The 14284-nt window shown below is 46.5% G+C and overlaps 1 protein-coding gene across 3 annotated transcripts in view; it reads left to right on the top strand.

Moving 5' to 3' along the window:
• osbpl10b (oxysterol binding protein-like 10b) overlaps positions 1-14284 on the top strand; it is a 145725-nt gene that overhangs the window by 64064 nt on the left and 67377 nt on the right. For all 3 annotated transcript variants that reach the window (XR_006658609.1, XM_045215166.1, XM_045215165.1), the window contains one exon: positions 12924-13045. Coding sequence is in view for 2 of the 3 variants with exons in the window: in XM_045215166.1 (XP_045071101.1) it covers positions 12924-13045 (122 nt within the window). In the remaining variant the exon portion in view is untranslated. The remainder of the gene's footprint in view (positions 1-12923; positions 13046-14284) is intronic.

The following is a 14284-nucleotide window of genomic DNA, read 5'->3' as shown; positions in this document are numbered from 1 at the left end:
CATCAGGTGAGTTGACTAATAATACCTCTCTGTAACCACATTCAGCCAGCCACCAGACCATCAGGTCAGTTGACTAATAGTACCTCTCTGTAACCACATTCAGCCAGCCACCAGACCATCAGGTCAGTTGACTAATAGTACCTCTCTGTAACCACATTCAGCCAGCCACCAGACCATCAGGTCAGTTGACTAATAGTACCTCTCTGTAACCACATTCAGCCACCAGACCATCAGGTCAGTTGACTAATAGTACCTCTCTGTAACCACATTCAGCCACCAGACCAGACCATCAGGTCAGTTGACTAATAGTACCTCTCTGTAACCACATTCAGCCAGCCACCAGACCATCAGGTCAGTTGACTAATAGTACCTCTCTTTAACCACAGCCAGCCACCAGACCATCAGGTCAGTTGACTAATAGAACCTCTCTGTAACCACATTCAGCCACCAGACCAGACCATCAGGTCAGTTGACTAATAGTACCTCTGTAACCACATTCAACCAGCCACCAGACCAGACCATCAGGTCAGTTGACTAATAGTACCTCTCTGTAACCACATTCAGCCAGCCACCAGACCATCAGGTCAGTTGACTAATAGTACCTCTCTGTAACCACATTCAGCCAGCCACCAGACCATCAGGTCAGTTGACTAATAGTACCTCTCTGTAACCACATTCAGCCAGCCACCAGACCATCAGGTCCGTTGACTAATAGTACCTCTCTGTAACCACATTCAGCCAGCCACCAGACCATCAGGTCAGTTGACTAATAGTACCTCTCTGTAACCACATTCAGCCACCAGACCAGACCATCAGGTCAGTTGACTAATAGTACCTCTCTGTAACCACATTCAGCCACCAGACCATCAAGTCAGTTGACTAACAATACCTCTCTGTAACCACATTCAGCCACCAGACCATCAGGTCAGTTGACTAATAGTACCTCTCTGTAACCACATTCAGCCAGCCACCAGACCATCAGGTCAGTTGACTAATGATACCTCTCTGTAACCACATTCAGTCACCAGACCATCAGGTCAGTTGACTAATAATACCGCTCTGTAACCACATTCAGCAACCAGACCATCAGGTCAGTTGACTAATAATACCTCTCTGTAACCACATTCAGCCAGCCACCAGACCATCAGGTCAGTTGACTAATAATACCTCTCTGTAACCACATTCAGCCAGCCACCAGACCATCAGGTCAGTTGACTAATAGTACCTCTCTGTAACCACATTGAGCCAGCCACCAGACCATCAGGTCAGTTGACTAATAGTACCTCTCTGTAACCACATTCAGCCAGCCACCAGACCATCAGGTCAGTTGACTAATAATACCTCTCTGTAACCACATTCAGCCACCAGACCATCAGGTCAGTTGACTAATAGTACCTCTCTGTAACCACATTCAGCCACCAGACCAGACCATCAGGTCAGTTGACTAATAGTACCTCTCTGTAACCACATTCAGCCAGCCACCAGACCATCAGGTCAGTTGACTAATAGTACCTCCCTGTAACCACAGCCAGCCACCAGACCATCAGGTCAGTTGACTAATAGTACCTCTCTGTAACCACATTCAACCAGCCACCAGACCATCAGGTCAGTTGACTAATAGTACCTCTCTTTAACCACATTCAGCCAGCCACCAGACCATCAGGTCAGTTGACTAATAGTACCTCTCTGTAACCACATTCAGCCACCAGACCAGAACATCAGGTCAGTTGACTAATAATACCTCTCTGTAACCACATTCAGCGACCAGACCAGACCATCAGGTCAGTTGACTAATAGTACCTCTCTGTAACCACATTCAGCCACCAGACCATGAAGTCAGTTGACTAACAATACCTCTCTGTAACCACATTCAGCCACCAGACCATCAGGTCAGTTGACTAATAGTACCTCTCTGTAACCACATTCAGCCACCAGACCAGACCATCAGGTCAGTTGACTAACAATACCTCTCTGTAACCACATTCAGCCACCAGACCATCAGGTCAGTTGACTAATAATACCTATCTGTAACCACATTCAGCTACCAGACCATCAGGTCAGTTGACTAATAATACCTCTCTGTAACCACATTCAGCCAACCACCAGACCATCAGGTCAGTTGACTAATAGTACCTCTCTGTAACCACATTCAGCCACCAGACCAGACCATCAGGTCAGTTGACTAATAGTACCTCTCTGTAACCACATTCAGCCACCAGACCAGACCATCAGGTCAGTTGACTAATAATACCTCTCTGTAACCACATTCAGCCAGCCACCAGACCATCAGGTCAGTTGACTAATAGTACCTCTCTGTAACCACATTCAGCCAGCCACCAGACCATCAGGTCAGTTGACTAATAGTACCTCTCTGTAACCACATTCAGCCAGCCACCAGACCATCAGGTCCGTTGACTAATAGTACCTCTCTGTAACCACATTCAGCCAGCCACCAGACCATCAGGTCAGTTGACTAATAGTACCTCTCTGTAACCACATTCAGCCATCAGACCAGACCATCAGGTCAGTTGACTAATAGTACCTCTCTGTAACCACATTCAGCCACCAGACCAGACCATCAGGTCAGTTGACTAATAGTACCTCTCTGTAACCACATTCAGCCACCAGACCATCAAGTCAGTTGACTAACAATACCTCTCTGTAACCACATTCAGCCACCAGACCATCAGGTCAGTTGACTAATAATACCTCTCTGTAACCACATTCAGCCAGCAACCAGACCATCAGGTCAGTTGACTAATGATAACTCTCTGTAACCACATTCAGTCACCAGACCATCAGGTCAGTTGACTAATAATACCTCTCTGTAACCACATTCAGCAACCAGACCATCAGGTCAGTTGACTAATAATACCTCTCTGTAACCACATTCAGCCAGCCACCAGACCATCAGGTGAGTTGACTAATAATACCTCTCTGTAACCACATTCAGCCAGCCACCAGACCATCAGGTCAGTTGACTAATAGTACCTCTCTGTAACCACATTCAGCCAGCCACCAGACCATCAGGTCAGTTGACTAATAGTACCTCTCTGTAACCACATTCAGCCAGCCACCAGACCATCAGGTCAGTTGACTAATAATACCTCTCTGTAACCACATTCAGCCACCAGACCATCAGGTCAGTTGACTAATAGTACCTCTCTGTAACCACATTCAGCCACCAGACCAGACCATCAGGTCAGTTGACTAATAGTACCTCTCTGTAACCACATTCAGCCAGCCACCAGACCATCAGGTCAGTTGACTAATAGTACCTCTCTTTAACCACAGCCAGCCACCAGACCATCAGGTCAGTTGACTAATAGAACCTCTCTGTAACCACATTCAGCCACCAGACCAGACCATCAGGTCAGTTGACTAATAGTACCTCTGTAACCACATTCAACCAGCCACCAGACCAGACCATCAGGTCAGTTGACTAATAGTACCTCTCTGTAACCACATTCAGCCAGCCACCAGACCATCAGGTCAGTTGACTAATAGTACCTCTCTGTAACCACATTCAGCCAGCCACCAGACCATCAGGTCAGTTGACTAATAGTACCTCTCTGTAACCACATTCAGCCAGCCACCAGACCATCAGGTCCGTTGACTAATAGTACCTCTCTGTAACCACATTCAGCCAGCCACCAGACCATCAGGTCAGTTGACTAATAGTATCTCTCTGTAACCACATTCAGCCACCAGACCAGACCATCAGGTCAGTTGACTAATAATACCTCTCTGTAACCACATTCAGCCACCATACCATCAAGTCAGTTGACTAACAATACCTCTCTGTAACCACATTCAGCCACCAGACCATCAGGTCAGTTGACTAATAGTACCTCTCTGTAACCACATTCAGCCAGCCACCAGACCATCAGGTCAGTTGACTAATGATACCTCTCTGTAACCACATTCAGCCACCAGACCATCAGGTCAGTTGACTAATAATACCTCTCTGTAACCACATTCAGCAACCAGACCATCAGGTCAGTTGACTAATAATACCTCTCTGTAACCACATTCAGCCAGCCACCAGACCATCAGGTCAGTTGACTAATAATACCTCTCTGTAACCACATTCAGCCACCAGACCATCAGGTCAGTTGACTAATAGTACCTCTCTGTAACCACATTCAGCCACCAGACCAGACCATCAGGTCAGTTGACTAATAGTACCTCTCTGTAACCACATTCAGCCAGCCACCAGACCATCAGGTCAGTTGACTAATAGTACCTCCCTGTAACCACAAGCCAGCCACCAGACCATCAGGTCAGTTGACTAATAGTACCTCTCTGTAACCACATTCAACCAGCCACCAGACCATCAGGTCAGTTGACTAATAGTACCTCTCTTTAACCACATTCAGCCAGCCACCAGACCATCAGGTCAGTTGACTAATAGTACCTCTCTGTAACCACATTCAGCCACCAGACCAGAACATCAGGTCAGTTGACTAATAATACCTCTCTGTAACCACATTCAGCGACCAGACCAGACCATCAGGTCAGTTGACTAATAGTACCTCTCTGTAACCACATTCAGCCACCAGACCATGAAGTCAGTTGACTAACAATACCTCTCTGTAACCACATTCAGCCACCAGACCATCAGGTCAGTTGACTAATAGTACCTCTCTGTAACCACATTCAACCAGCCACCAGACCATCAGGTCAGTTGACTAATAGTACCTCTCTGTAACCACATTCAGCCAGCCACCAGACCATCAGGTCAGTTGACTAATAGTACCTCTCTGTAACCACATTCAGCCAGCCACCAGACCATCAGGTCAGTTGACTAATATTACCTCTCTGTAACCACATTCAGCCACCAGACCAGACCATCAGGTCAGTTGACTAATAGTACCTCTCTGTAACCACATTCAGCCACCAGACCAGACCATCAGGTCAGTTGACTAACAATACCTCTCTGTAACCACATTCAGCCACCAGACCATCAGGTCAGTTGACTAATAATACCTATCTGTAACCACATTCAGCTACCAGACCATCAGGTCAGTTGACTAATAATACCTCTCTGTAACCACATTCAGCCAACCACCAGACCATCAGGTCAGTTGACTAATAGTACCTCTCTGTAACCACATTCAGCCACCAGACCAGACCATCAGGTCAGTTGACTAATAGTACCTCTCTGTAACCACATTCAGCCACCAGACCAGACCATCAGGTCAGTTGACTAATAATACCGCTCTGTAACCACATTCAGCCAGCCACCAGACCATCAGGTCAGTTGACTAATAATACCTCTCTGTAACCACATTCAGCCAGCCACCAGACCATCAGGTCAGTTGACTTATAGTACCTCTCTGTAACCACATTCAGCCAGCCACCAGACCATCAGGTCAGTTGACTAATAGTACCTCTCTGTAACCACATTCAGCCACCAGACCAGACCATCAGGTCAGTTGACTAATAGTACCTCTCTGTAACCACATTCAGCCACCAGACCAGACCATCAGGTCAGTTGACTAATAGTACCTCTCTGTAACCACATTCAGCCACCAGACCAGACCATCAGGTCAGTTGACTAATAGTACCTCTCTGTAACCACATTCAGCCACCAGACCATCAAGTCAGTTGACTAACAATACCTCTCTGTAACCACATTCAACCAGCCACCAGACCATCAGGTCAGTTGACTAATAGTACCTCTCTGTAACCACATTCAGCCACCAGACCATCAAGTCAGTTGACTAACAATACCTCTCTGTAACCACATTCAGCCACCAGACCATCAGGTCAGTTGACTAATAATACCTCTCTGTAACCACATTCAACCAGCCACCAGACCATCAGGTCAGTTGACTAATGATACCTCTCTGTAACCACATTAATTCACCAGACCATCAGGTCAGTTGACTAATAATACCTCTCTGTAACCACATTCAGCAACCAGACCATCAGGTCAGTTGACTAATAGTACCACTCTGTAACCACATTCAGCCAGCCACCAGACCATCAGGTCAGTTGACTAATAGTACCTCTCTGTAACCACAGCCAGCCACCAGACCATCAGGTCAGTTGACTAATAGGACCTCTCTGTAACCACATTCAATCAGCCACCAGACCATCAGGTCAGTTGACTAATAGTACCTCTCTGTAACCACATTCAGCCAGCCACCAGACCATCAGGTCAGTTGACTAATAGTACCTCTCTGTAACCACATTCAGCCACCAGACCAGACCATCAGGTCAGTTGACTAATAGTACCTCTCTGTAACCACATTCAGCCACCAGACCAGACCATCAGGTCAGTTGACTAATAGTACTTCTCTGTAACCACATTCAGCCACCAGACCATCAAGTCAGTTGACTAACAATACCTCTCTGTAACCACATTCAGCCACCAGACCATCAGGTCAGTTGACTAATAGTACCTCTCTGTAACCACATTCAACCAGCCACCAGACCATCAGGTCAGTTGACTAATAGTACCTCTCTGTAACCACATTCATCCACCAGACCAGACCATCAGGTCAGTTGACTAATAGTACCTCTCTGTAACCACATTCAGCCACCAGACCAGACCATCAGGTCAGTTGACTAATAGTACCTCTCTGTAACCACATTCAGCCACCAGACCATCAAGTCAGTTGACTAACAATACCTCTCTGTAACCACATTCAGCCACCAGACCATCAGGTCAGTTGACTAATAATACCTCTCTGTAACCACATTCAGCCAGCCACCAGACCATCAGGTCAGTTGACTAATGATACCTCTCTGTAACCACATTCAGTCAACAGACCATCAGGTCAGTTGACTAATAATACCTCTCTGTAACCACATTCAGCAACCAGACCATCAGGTCAGTTGACTAATAATACCTCTCTGTAACCACATTCAGCCACCAGACCATCTGGTCAGTTGACTAATAGTACCTCTCTGTAACCACATTCAGCCACCAGACCAGACCATCAGGTCAGTTGACTAATAGTACCTCTCTGTAACCACATTCAGCCAGCCACCAGACCATCAGGTCAGTTGACTAATAGTACCTCTCTGTAACCACAATCAGCCAGCCACCAGACCATCAGGTCAGTTGACTAATAGTACTTCTCTGTAACCACATTCAGCCAGCCACCAGACCATCAGGTCAGTTGACTAATAGTACCTCTCTGTAACCACATTCAGCCACCAGACCAGACCATCAGGTCAGTTGACTAATAGTACCTCTCTGTAACCACATTCAGCGACCAGACCAGACCATCAGGTCAGTTGACTAATAGTACCTCTCTGTAACCACATTCAGCCACCAGACCATCACGTCAGTTGACTAACAATACCTCTCTGTAACCACATTCAGCCAGCAGACCATCAAGTCAGTTGACTAACAATACCTCTCTGTAACCACATTCAGCCACCAGACCATCTGGTCAGTTGACTAATAATACCTCTCTGTAACCACATTCAGCCAGCCACCAGACCATCAGGTCAGTTGACTAATGATACCTCTCTGTAACCACATTCATTCACCAGACCATCAGGTCAGTTGACTAATAATACCTCTCTGTAACCACATTCAGCAACCAGACCATCAGGTCAGTTGACTAATAGTACCTCTCTGTAACCACATTCAGCCAGCCACCAGACCATCAGGTCAGTTGACTAATACTACCTCTCTGTAACCACAGCCAGCCACCAGACCATCAGGTCAGTTGACTAATAGGACCTCTCTGTAACCACATTCAACCAGCCACCAGACCATCAGGTCAGTTGACTAATAGTACCTCTCTGTAACCACATTCAGCCAGCCACCAGACCATCAGGTCAGTTGACTAATAGTACCTCTCTGTAACCACATTCAGCCACCAGACCAGACCATCAGGTCAGTTGTCTAATAGTACCTCTCTGTAACCACATTCAGCCACCAGACCAGACCATCAGGTCAGTTGACTAATAGTACCTCTCTGTAACCACATTCAGCCACCAGACCATCAAGTCAGTTGACTAACAATACCTCTCTGTAACCACATTCAGCCACCAGACCATCAGGTCAGTTGACTAATAGTACCTCTCTGTAACCACATTCAACCAGCCACCAGACCATCAGGTCAGTTGACTAATAGTACCTCTCTGTAACCACATTCATCCACCAGACCAGACCATCAGGTCAGTTGACTAATAGTACCTCTCTGTAACCACATTCAGCCACCAGACCAGACCATCAGGTCAGTTGACTAATAGTACCTCTCTGTAACCACATTCAGCCACCAGACCATCAAGTCAGTTGACTAACAATACCTCTCTGTAACCACATTCAGCCACCAGACCATCAGGTCAGTTGACTAATAATACCTCTCTGTAACCACATTCAGCCAGCCACCAGACCATCAGGTCAGTTGACTAATGATACCTCTCTGTAACCACATTCAGTCAACAGACCATCAGGTCAGTTGACTAATAATACCTCTCTGTAACCACATTCAGCAACCAGACCATCAGGTCAGTTGACTAATAATACCTCTCTGTAACCACATTCAGCCAGCCACCAGACCATCAGGTCAGTTGACTAATAATACCTCTCTGTAACCACATTCAGCCAGCCACCAGACCATCAGGTCAGTTGACTAATAGTACCTCTCTGTAACCACATTCAGCCAGCCACCAGACCATCAGGTCAGTTGACTAATAGTACCTCTCTGTAACCACATTCAGCCAGCCACCAGACCATCAGGTCAGTTGACTAATAATACCTCTCTGTAACCACATTCAGCCACCAGACCATCAGGTCAGTTGACTAATAGTACCTCTCTGTAACCACATTCAGCCACCAGACCAGACCATCAGGTCAGTTGACTAATAGTACCTCTCTGTAACGACATTCAGCCAGCCACCAGACCATCAGGTCAGTTGACTAATAGTACCTCTCTGTAACCACATTCAGCCAGCCACCAGACCATCAGGTCAGTTGACTAATAGTACCTCTCTGTAACCACATTCAGCCAGCCACCAGACCATCAGGTCAGTTGACTAATAATACCTCTCTGTAACCACATTCAGCTACCAGACCATCTGGTCAGTTAATAATAATAATAATAATATGCCATTTAGCAGACGCTTTTATCCAAAGCGACTTACAGTCATGCGTGCATACATTTTTGTGTATGGGTGGTCCCGGGGATCGAACCCACTACCTTGGCGTTACAAGCGCTGTGCTCTACCAGCTGAGCTACAGAGGACCACAGTTGACTAATAGTACCTCTCTGTAACCACATTCAGCCACCAGACCAGACCATCAGGTCAGTTGACTAATAGTACCTCTCTGTAACCACATTCAGCCAGCCACCAGACCATCAGGTCAGTTGACTAATAGTACCTCTCTGTAACCACAGCCAGCCACCAGACCATCAGGTCAGTTGACTAATAGTACCTCTCTGTAACCACATTCAACCAGCCACCAGACCATCAGGTCAGTTGACTAATAGTACCTCTCTGTAACCACATTCAGCCAGCCACCAGACCATCAGGTCAGTTGACTAATAGTACCTCTCTGTAACCACATTCAGCCACCAGACCAGACCATCAGGTCAGTTGACTAATAGTACCTCTCTGTAACCACATTCAGCGACCAGACCAGACCATCAGGTCAGTTGACTAATAGTACCTCTCTGTAACCACATTCAGCCACCAGACCATCACGTCAGTTGACTAACAATACCTCTCTGTAACCACATTCAGCCAGCAGACCATCAAGTCAGTTGACTAACAATACCTCTCTGTAACCACATTCAGCCACCAGACCATCAGGTCAGTTGACTAATAATACCTCTCTGTAACCACATTCAGCCAGCCACCAGACCATCAGGTCAGTTGACTAATGATACCTCTCTGTAACCACATTCATTCACCAGACCATCAGGTCAGTTGACTAATAATACCTCTCTGTAACCACATTCAGCAACCAGACCATCAGGTCAGTTGACTAATAGTACCTCTCTGTAACCACATTCAGCCAGCCACCAGACCATCAGGTCAGTTGACTAATATTACCTCTCTGTAACCACAGCCAGCCACCAGACCATCAGGTCAGTTGACTAATAGGACCTCTCTGTAACCACATTCAACCAGCCACCAGACCATCAGGTCAGTTGACTAATAGTACCTCTCTGTAACCACATTCAGCCAGCCACCAGACCATCAGGTCAGTTGACTAATAGTACCTCTCTGTAACCACATTCAGCCAGCCACCAGACCATCAGGTCAGTTGACTAATAGTACCTCTCTGTAACCACATTCAGCCACCAGACCATCAAGTCAGTTGACTAACAATACCTCTCTGTAACCACATTCAGCCACCAGACCATCAGGTCAGTTGACTAATAGTACCTCTCTGTAACCACATTCAGCCAGCCACCAGACCATCAGGTCAGTTGACTAATGATACCTCTCTGTAACCACATTCAGTCACCAGACCATCAGGTCAGTTGACTAATAATACCTCTCTGTAACCACATTCAGCAACCAGACCATCAGGTCAGTTGACTAATAATACCTCTCTGTATCCACATTCAGCCAGCCACCAGACCATCAGGTCAGTTGACTAATAATACCTCTCTGTAACCACATTCAGCCAGCCACCAGACCATCAGGTCAGTTGACTAATAGTACCTCTCTGTAACCACATTCAGCCAGCCACCAGACCATCAGGTCAGTTGACTAATAGTACCTCTCTGTAACCACATTCAGCCAGCCACCAGACCATCAGGTCAGTTGACTAATAATACCTCTCTGTAACCACATTCAGCCACCAGACCATCAGGTCAGTTGACTAATAGTACCTCTCTGTAACCACATTCAGCCACCAGACCAGACCATCAGGTCAGTTGACTAATAGTACCTCTCTGTAACCACATTCAGCCAGCCACCAGAACATCAGGTCAGTTGACTAATAGTACCTCTCTGTAACCACATTCAGCCAGCCACCAGACCATCAGGTCAGTTGACTAATAGTACCTCTCTGTAACAACATTCAGCCAGCCACCAGACTATCAGGTCAGTTGACTAATAATACCTCTCTGTAACCACATTCAGCCACCAGACCAGACCATCAGGTCAGTTGACTAATAGTACCTCTCTGTAACCACATTCAGCCACCAGACCAGACCATCAGGTCAGTTGACTAATAGTACCTCTCTGTAACCACATTCAGCCAGCCACCAGACCATCAGGTCAGTTGACTAATAGTACCTCTCTGTAACCACAGCCAGCCACCAGACCATCAGGTCAGTTGACTAATAGTACCTCTCTGTAACCACATTCAACCAGCCACCAGACCATCAGGTCAGTTGACTAATAGTACCTCTCTGTAACCACAATCAGCCAGCCACCAGACCATCAGGTCAGTTGACTAATAGTACCTCTCTGTAACCACATTCAGCCAGCCACCAGACCATCAGGTCAGTTGACTAATAGTACCTCTCTGTAACCACATTCAGCCACCAGACCAGACCATCAGGTCAGTTGACTAATAGTACCTCTCTGTAACCACATTCAGCGACCAGACCAGACCATCAGGTCAGTTGACTAATAGTACCTCTCTGTAACCACATTCAGCCACCAGACCATCAAGTCAGTTGACTAACAATACCTCTCTGTAACCACATTCAGCCACCAGACCATCAGGTCAGTTGACTAATAGTACCTCTCTGTAACCACATTCAACCAGCCACCAGACGATCAGGTCAGTTGACTAATAATACCTCTCTGTAACCACATTCAGCCAGCCACCAGACCATCAGGTCAGTTGACTAATAGTACCTCTCTGTAACCACATTCAGCCAGCCACCAGACCATCAAGTCAGTTGACTAATAGTACCTCTCTGTAACCACAGCCAGCCACCAGACCATCAGGTCAGTTGACTAATAGTACCTCTCTGTAACCACATTCAGCCGCCAGACCAGACCATCAGGTCAGTTGACTAATAGTACCTCTGTAACCACATTCAACCAGCCACCATACCAGACCATCAGGTCAGTTGACTAATAGTACCTCTCTGTAACCACATTCAGCCAGCCACCAGACCATCAGGTCAGTTGACTAATAGTACCTCTCTGTAACCACATTCAGCCACCAGACCATCAGGTCAGTTGACTAATAATATCTCTCTGTAACCACATTCAGCCACCAGACCATCAGGTCATTTGACTAATAATACCTCTCTGTAACCACATTCAGCCACCAGACCATCAGGTCAGTTGACTAATAATACCTCTCTGTAGCCACATTCAGCCAACCACCAGACCATCAGGTCAGTTGACTAATAGTACCTCTGTAACCACATTCAGCCACCAGACCATCAGGTCAGTTGACTAATAGTACCTCTCTGTAACCACATTCAGCCAGCCACCAGACCATCAGGTCAGTTGACTAATAGTACCTCTCTGTAACCACATTCAGCCAGCCACCAGACCATCAGGTCAGTTGACTAATATTACCTCTCTGTAACCACATTCAGCCACCAGACCAGACCATCAGGTCAGTTGACTAATAGTACCTCTCTGTAACCACATTCAGCCACCAGACCAGACCATCAGGTCAGTTGACTAATAGTACCTCTCTGTAACCACATTCAGCCGCCAGACCAGACCATCAGGTCAGTTAACTAATAGTACCTCGCTGTAACCACATTCAACCAGCCCAAGACCTCACTTATCATTGCCTACCTTTTATACTACCTCCCAAGACTGTACTGTCCAGCCAGACTTCCACAGACATTCTGCATGTCTCAGACCTGGCCCAGCTTTCCCACCCTCAGCTCAGTACATATGCACCTGTCTACATGGTCAGTGTGTGTTCCTGATAGTCAGTGTGTGTTCCTGATGGTCAGTGTTTGTTCCTGATGGTCAGTGCGTGTTCCTGATGGTCAGTGTGTTCTGTCTGTCTCCAGACAGCTTTGCAGGATGGCCTAGACCTCCCTCAGAGAAGCTGGTGAACAATAGAGGAGTGACACCTGTTCCACATGTTCCCTCTCCAGCCCACGTCGACAAGGAGATGGCCATCAACTCTGAGGTAAGAAACACTCCTGCTCTTTGTGTTGGGAGAAACACCAATATGTACTGTGTTCTCTCACCTAATGACTTCCTAGTAGCTAGTATGGCTGTTCTGTCAGGTATAGTTGATTTGTGGCTGGATTTGTTAGTCAGAGTTGGCAGTATTGTGATGGGATTATATCCATTTCCTTTCTGGCCCATCCTTGGAACCAGTTTGGCCAACTTTAGTCCCATTCTGTATAACATACACAGCCAGCAGCCAAAAACATATGCATCATAGTATTAATTAACTCTGAATTGGCTCATATCCTCTTCCCTCCCTTTCTGTCAAGAGGTGTGAATCTGAGTTCATTTAACTTTGTTCTCCACTGGCAGCAGAACTTGTGTTCAGACATAGACCTGTGTTCATATAGAACTCTAACTGTGAATTTATACAGTTTATATAGAACTCTACCTGTGAGTTTATACAGTTTATAAGGAACTCTAATTGTGAGTTTATACAGTTTATATAGAACTCTAACTGTGAGTTTATACAGTTTATATAGAACTCTAACTGTGAGTTTATACAGTTTATAAGGAACTCTAATTGTGAGTTTATACAGTTTATATAGAACTCTAACTGTGACAGCTTTAGCCAACAGCTCACACTCTCAGATACAGTGTGGGTATGGCCTACATTATGAGATTATTATGGGAGAGAGGGAGAGAGGGAGAGAGGGAGAGAGGGAGAGAGAGGGAGAGAGAGGGAGAGAGAGGGAGGGAGCTAGTTTTCCTGCCAAACGTCTATTCTACAGGGAAAAGTGTGCTAATTGGCCGTGTTCTAGTTTGAATGTTTCTCTGTTTCTCCTGGGAGACTGAGGAGTGAAAGCCAACTAGTTTGGATGTTTATTTTGTGTGATGGATGAAAGCCAGCTCCCTCAGGAGGGAGAGTGAGTCAGTGCATCCAAGATGCCATAGACTGAAACTTCCTCTCCTCTCCCAGTGCACCTCGCCCTCTTTCTATCTCTCTCTCTCTCTCCTCTCCCAGTGCACCTCGCCCTCTTTCTATCTCTCTCTCTCCTCTCCCAGTGCACCTCGCCCTCTTTCTATCTCTCTCTCTCTGCTCTCCCAGTGCACCTCGCCCTCTTTCTATCTCTCTCTCTCCTCTCCCAGTGCACCTCGCCCTCTTTCTATCTCTCTCTCTCTCCTCTCCCAGTGCACCTCGCCCTCTTTCTATCTCTCTCTCTCTCTTTGTCGCTCTCTCGCTCCCTCTCTCTCT

The sequence above is a fragment of the Coregonus clupeaformis genome, unplaced genomic scaffold (assembly GCF_020615455.1).
Source record: "Coregonus clupeaformis isolate EN_2021a unplaced genomic scaffold, ASM2061545v1 scaf0380, whole genome shotgun sequence".
In the NCBI taxonomy this organism is placed as follows: domain Eukaryota; kingdom Metazoa; phylum Chordata; class Actinopteri; order Salmoniformes; family Salmonidae; genus Coregonus; species Coregonus clupeaformis.
This window is presented reverse-complemented; position numbering and strand designations above follow the sequence as displayed.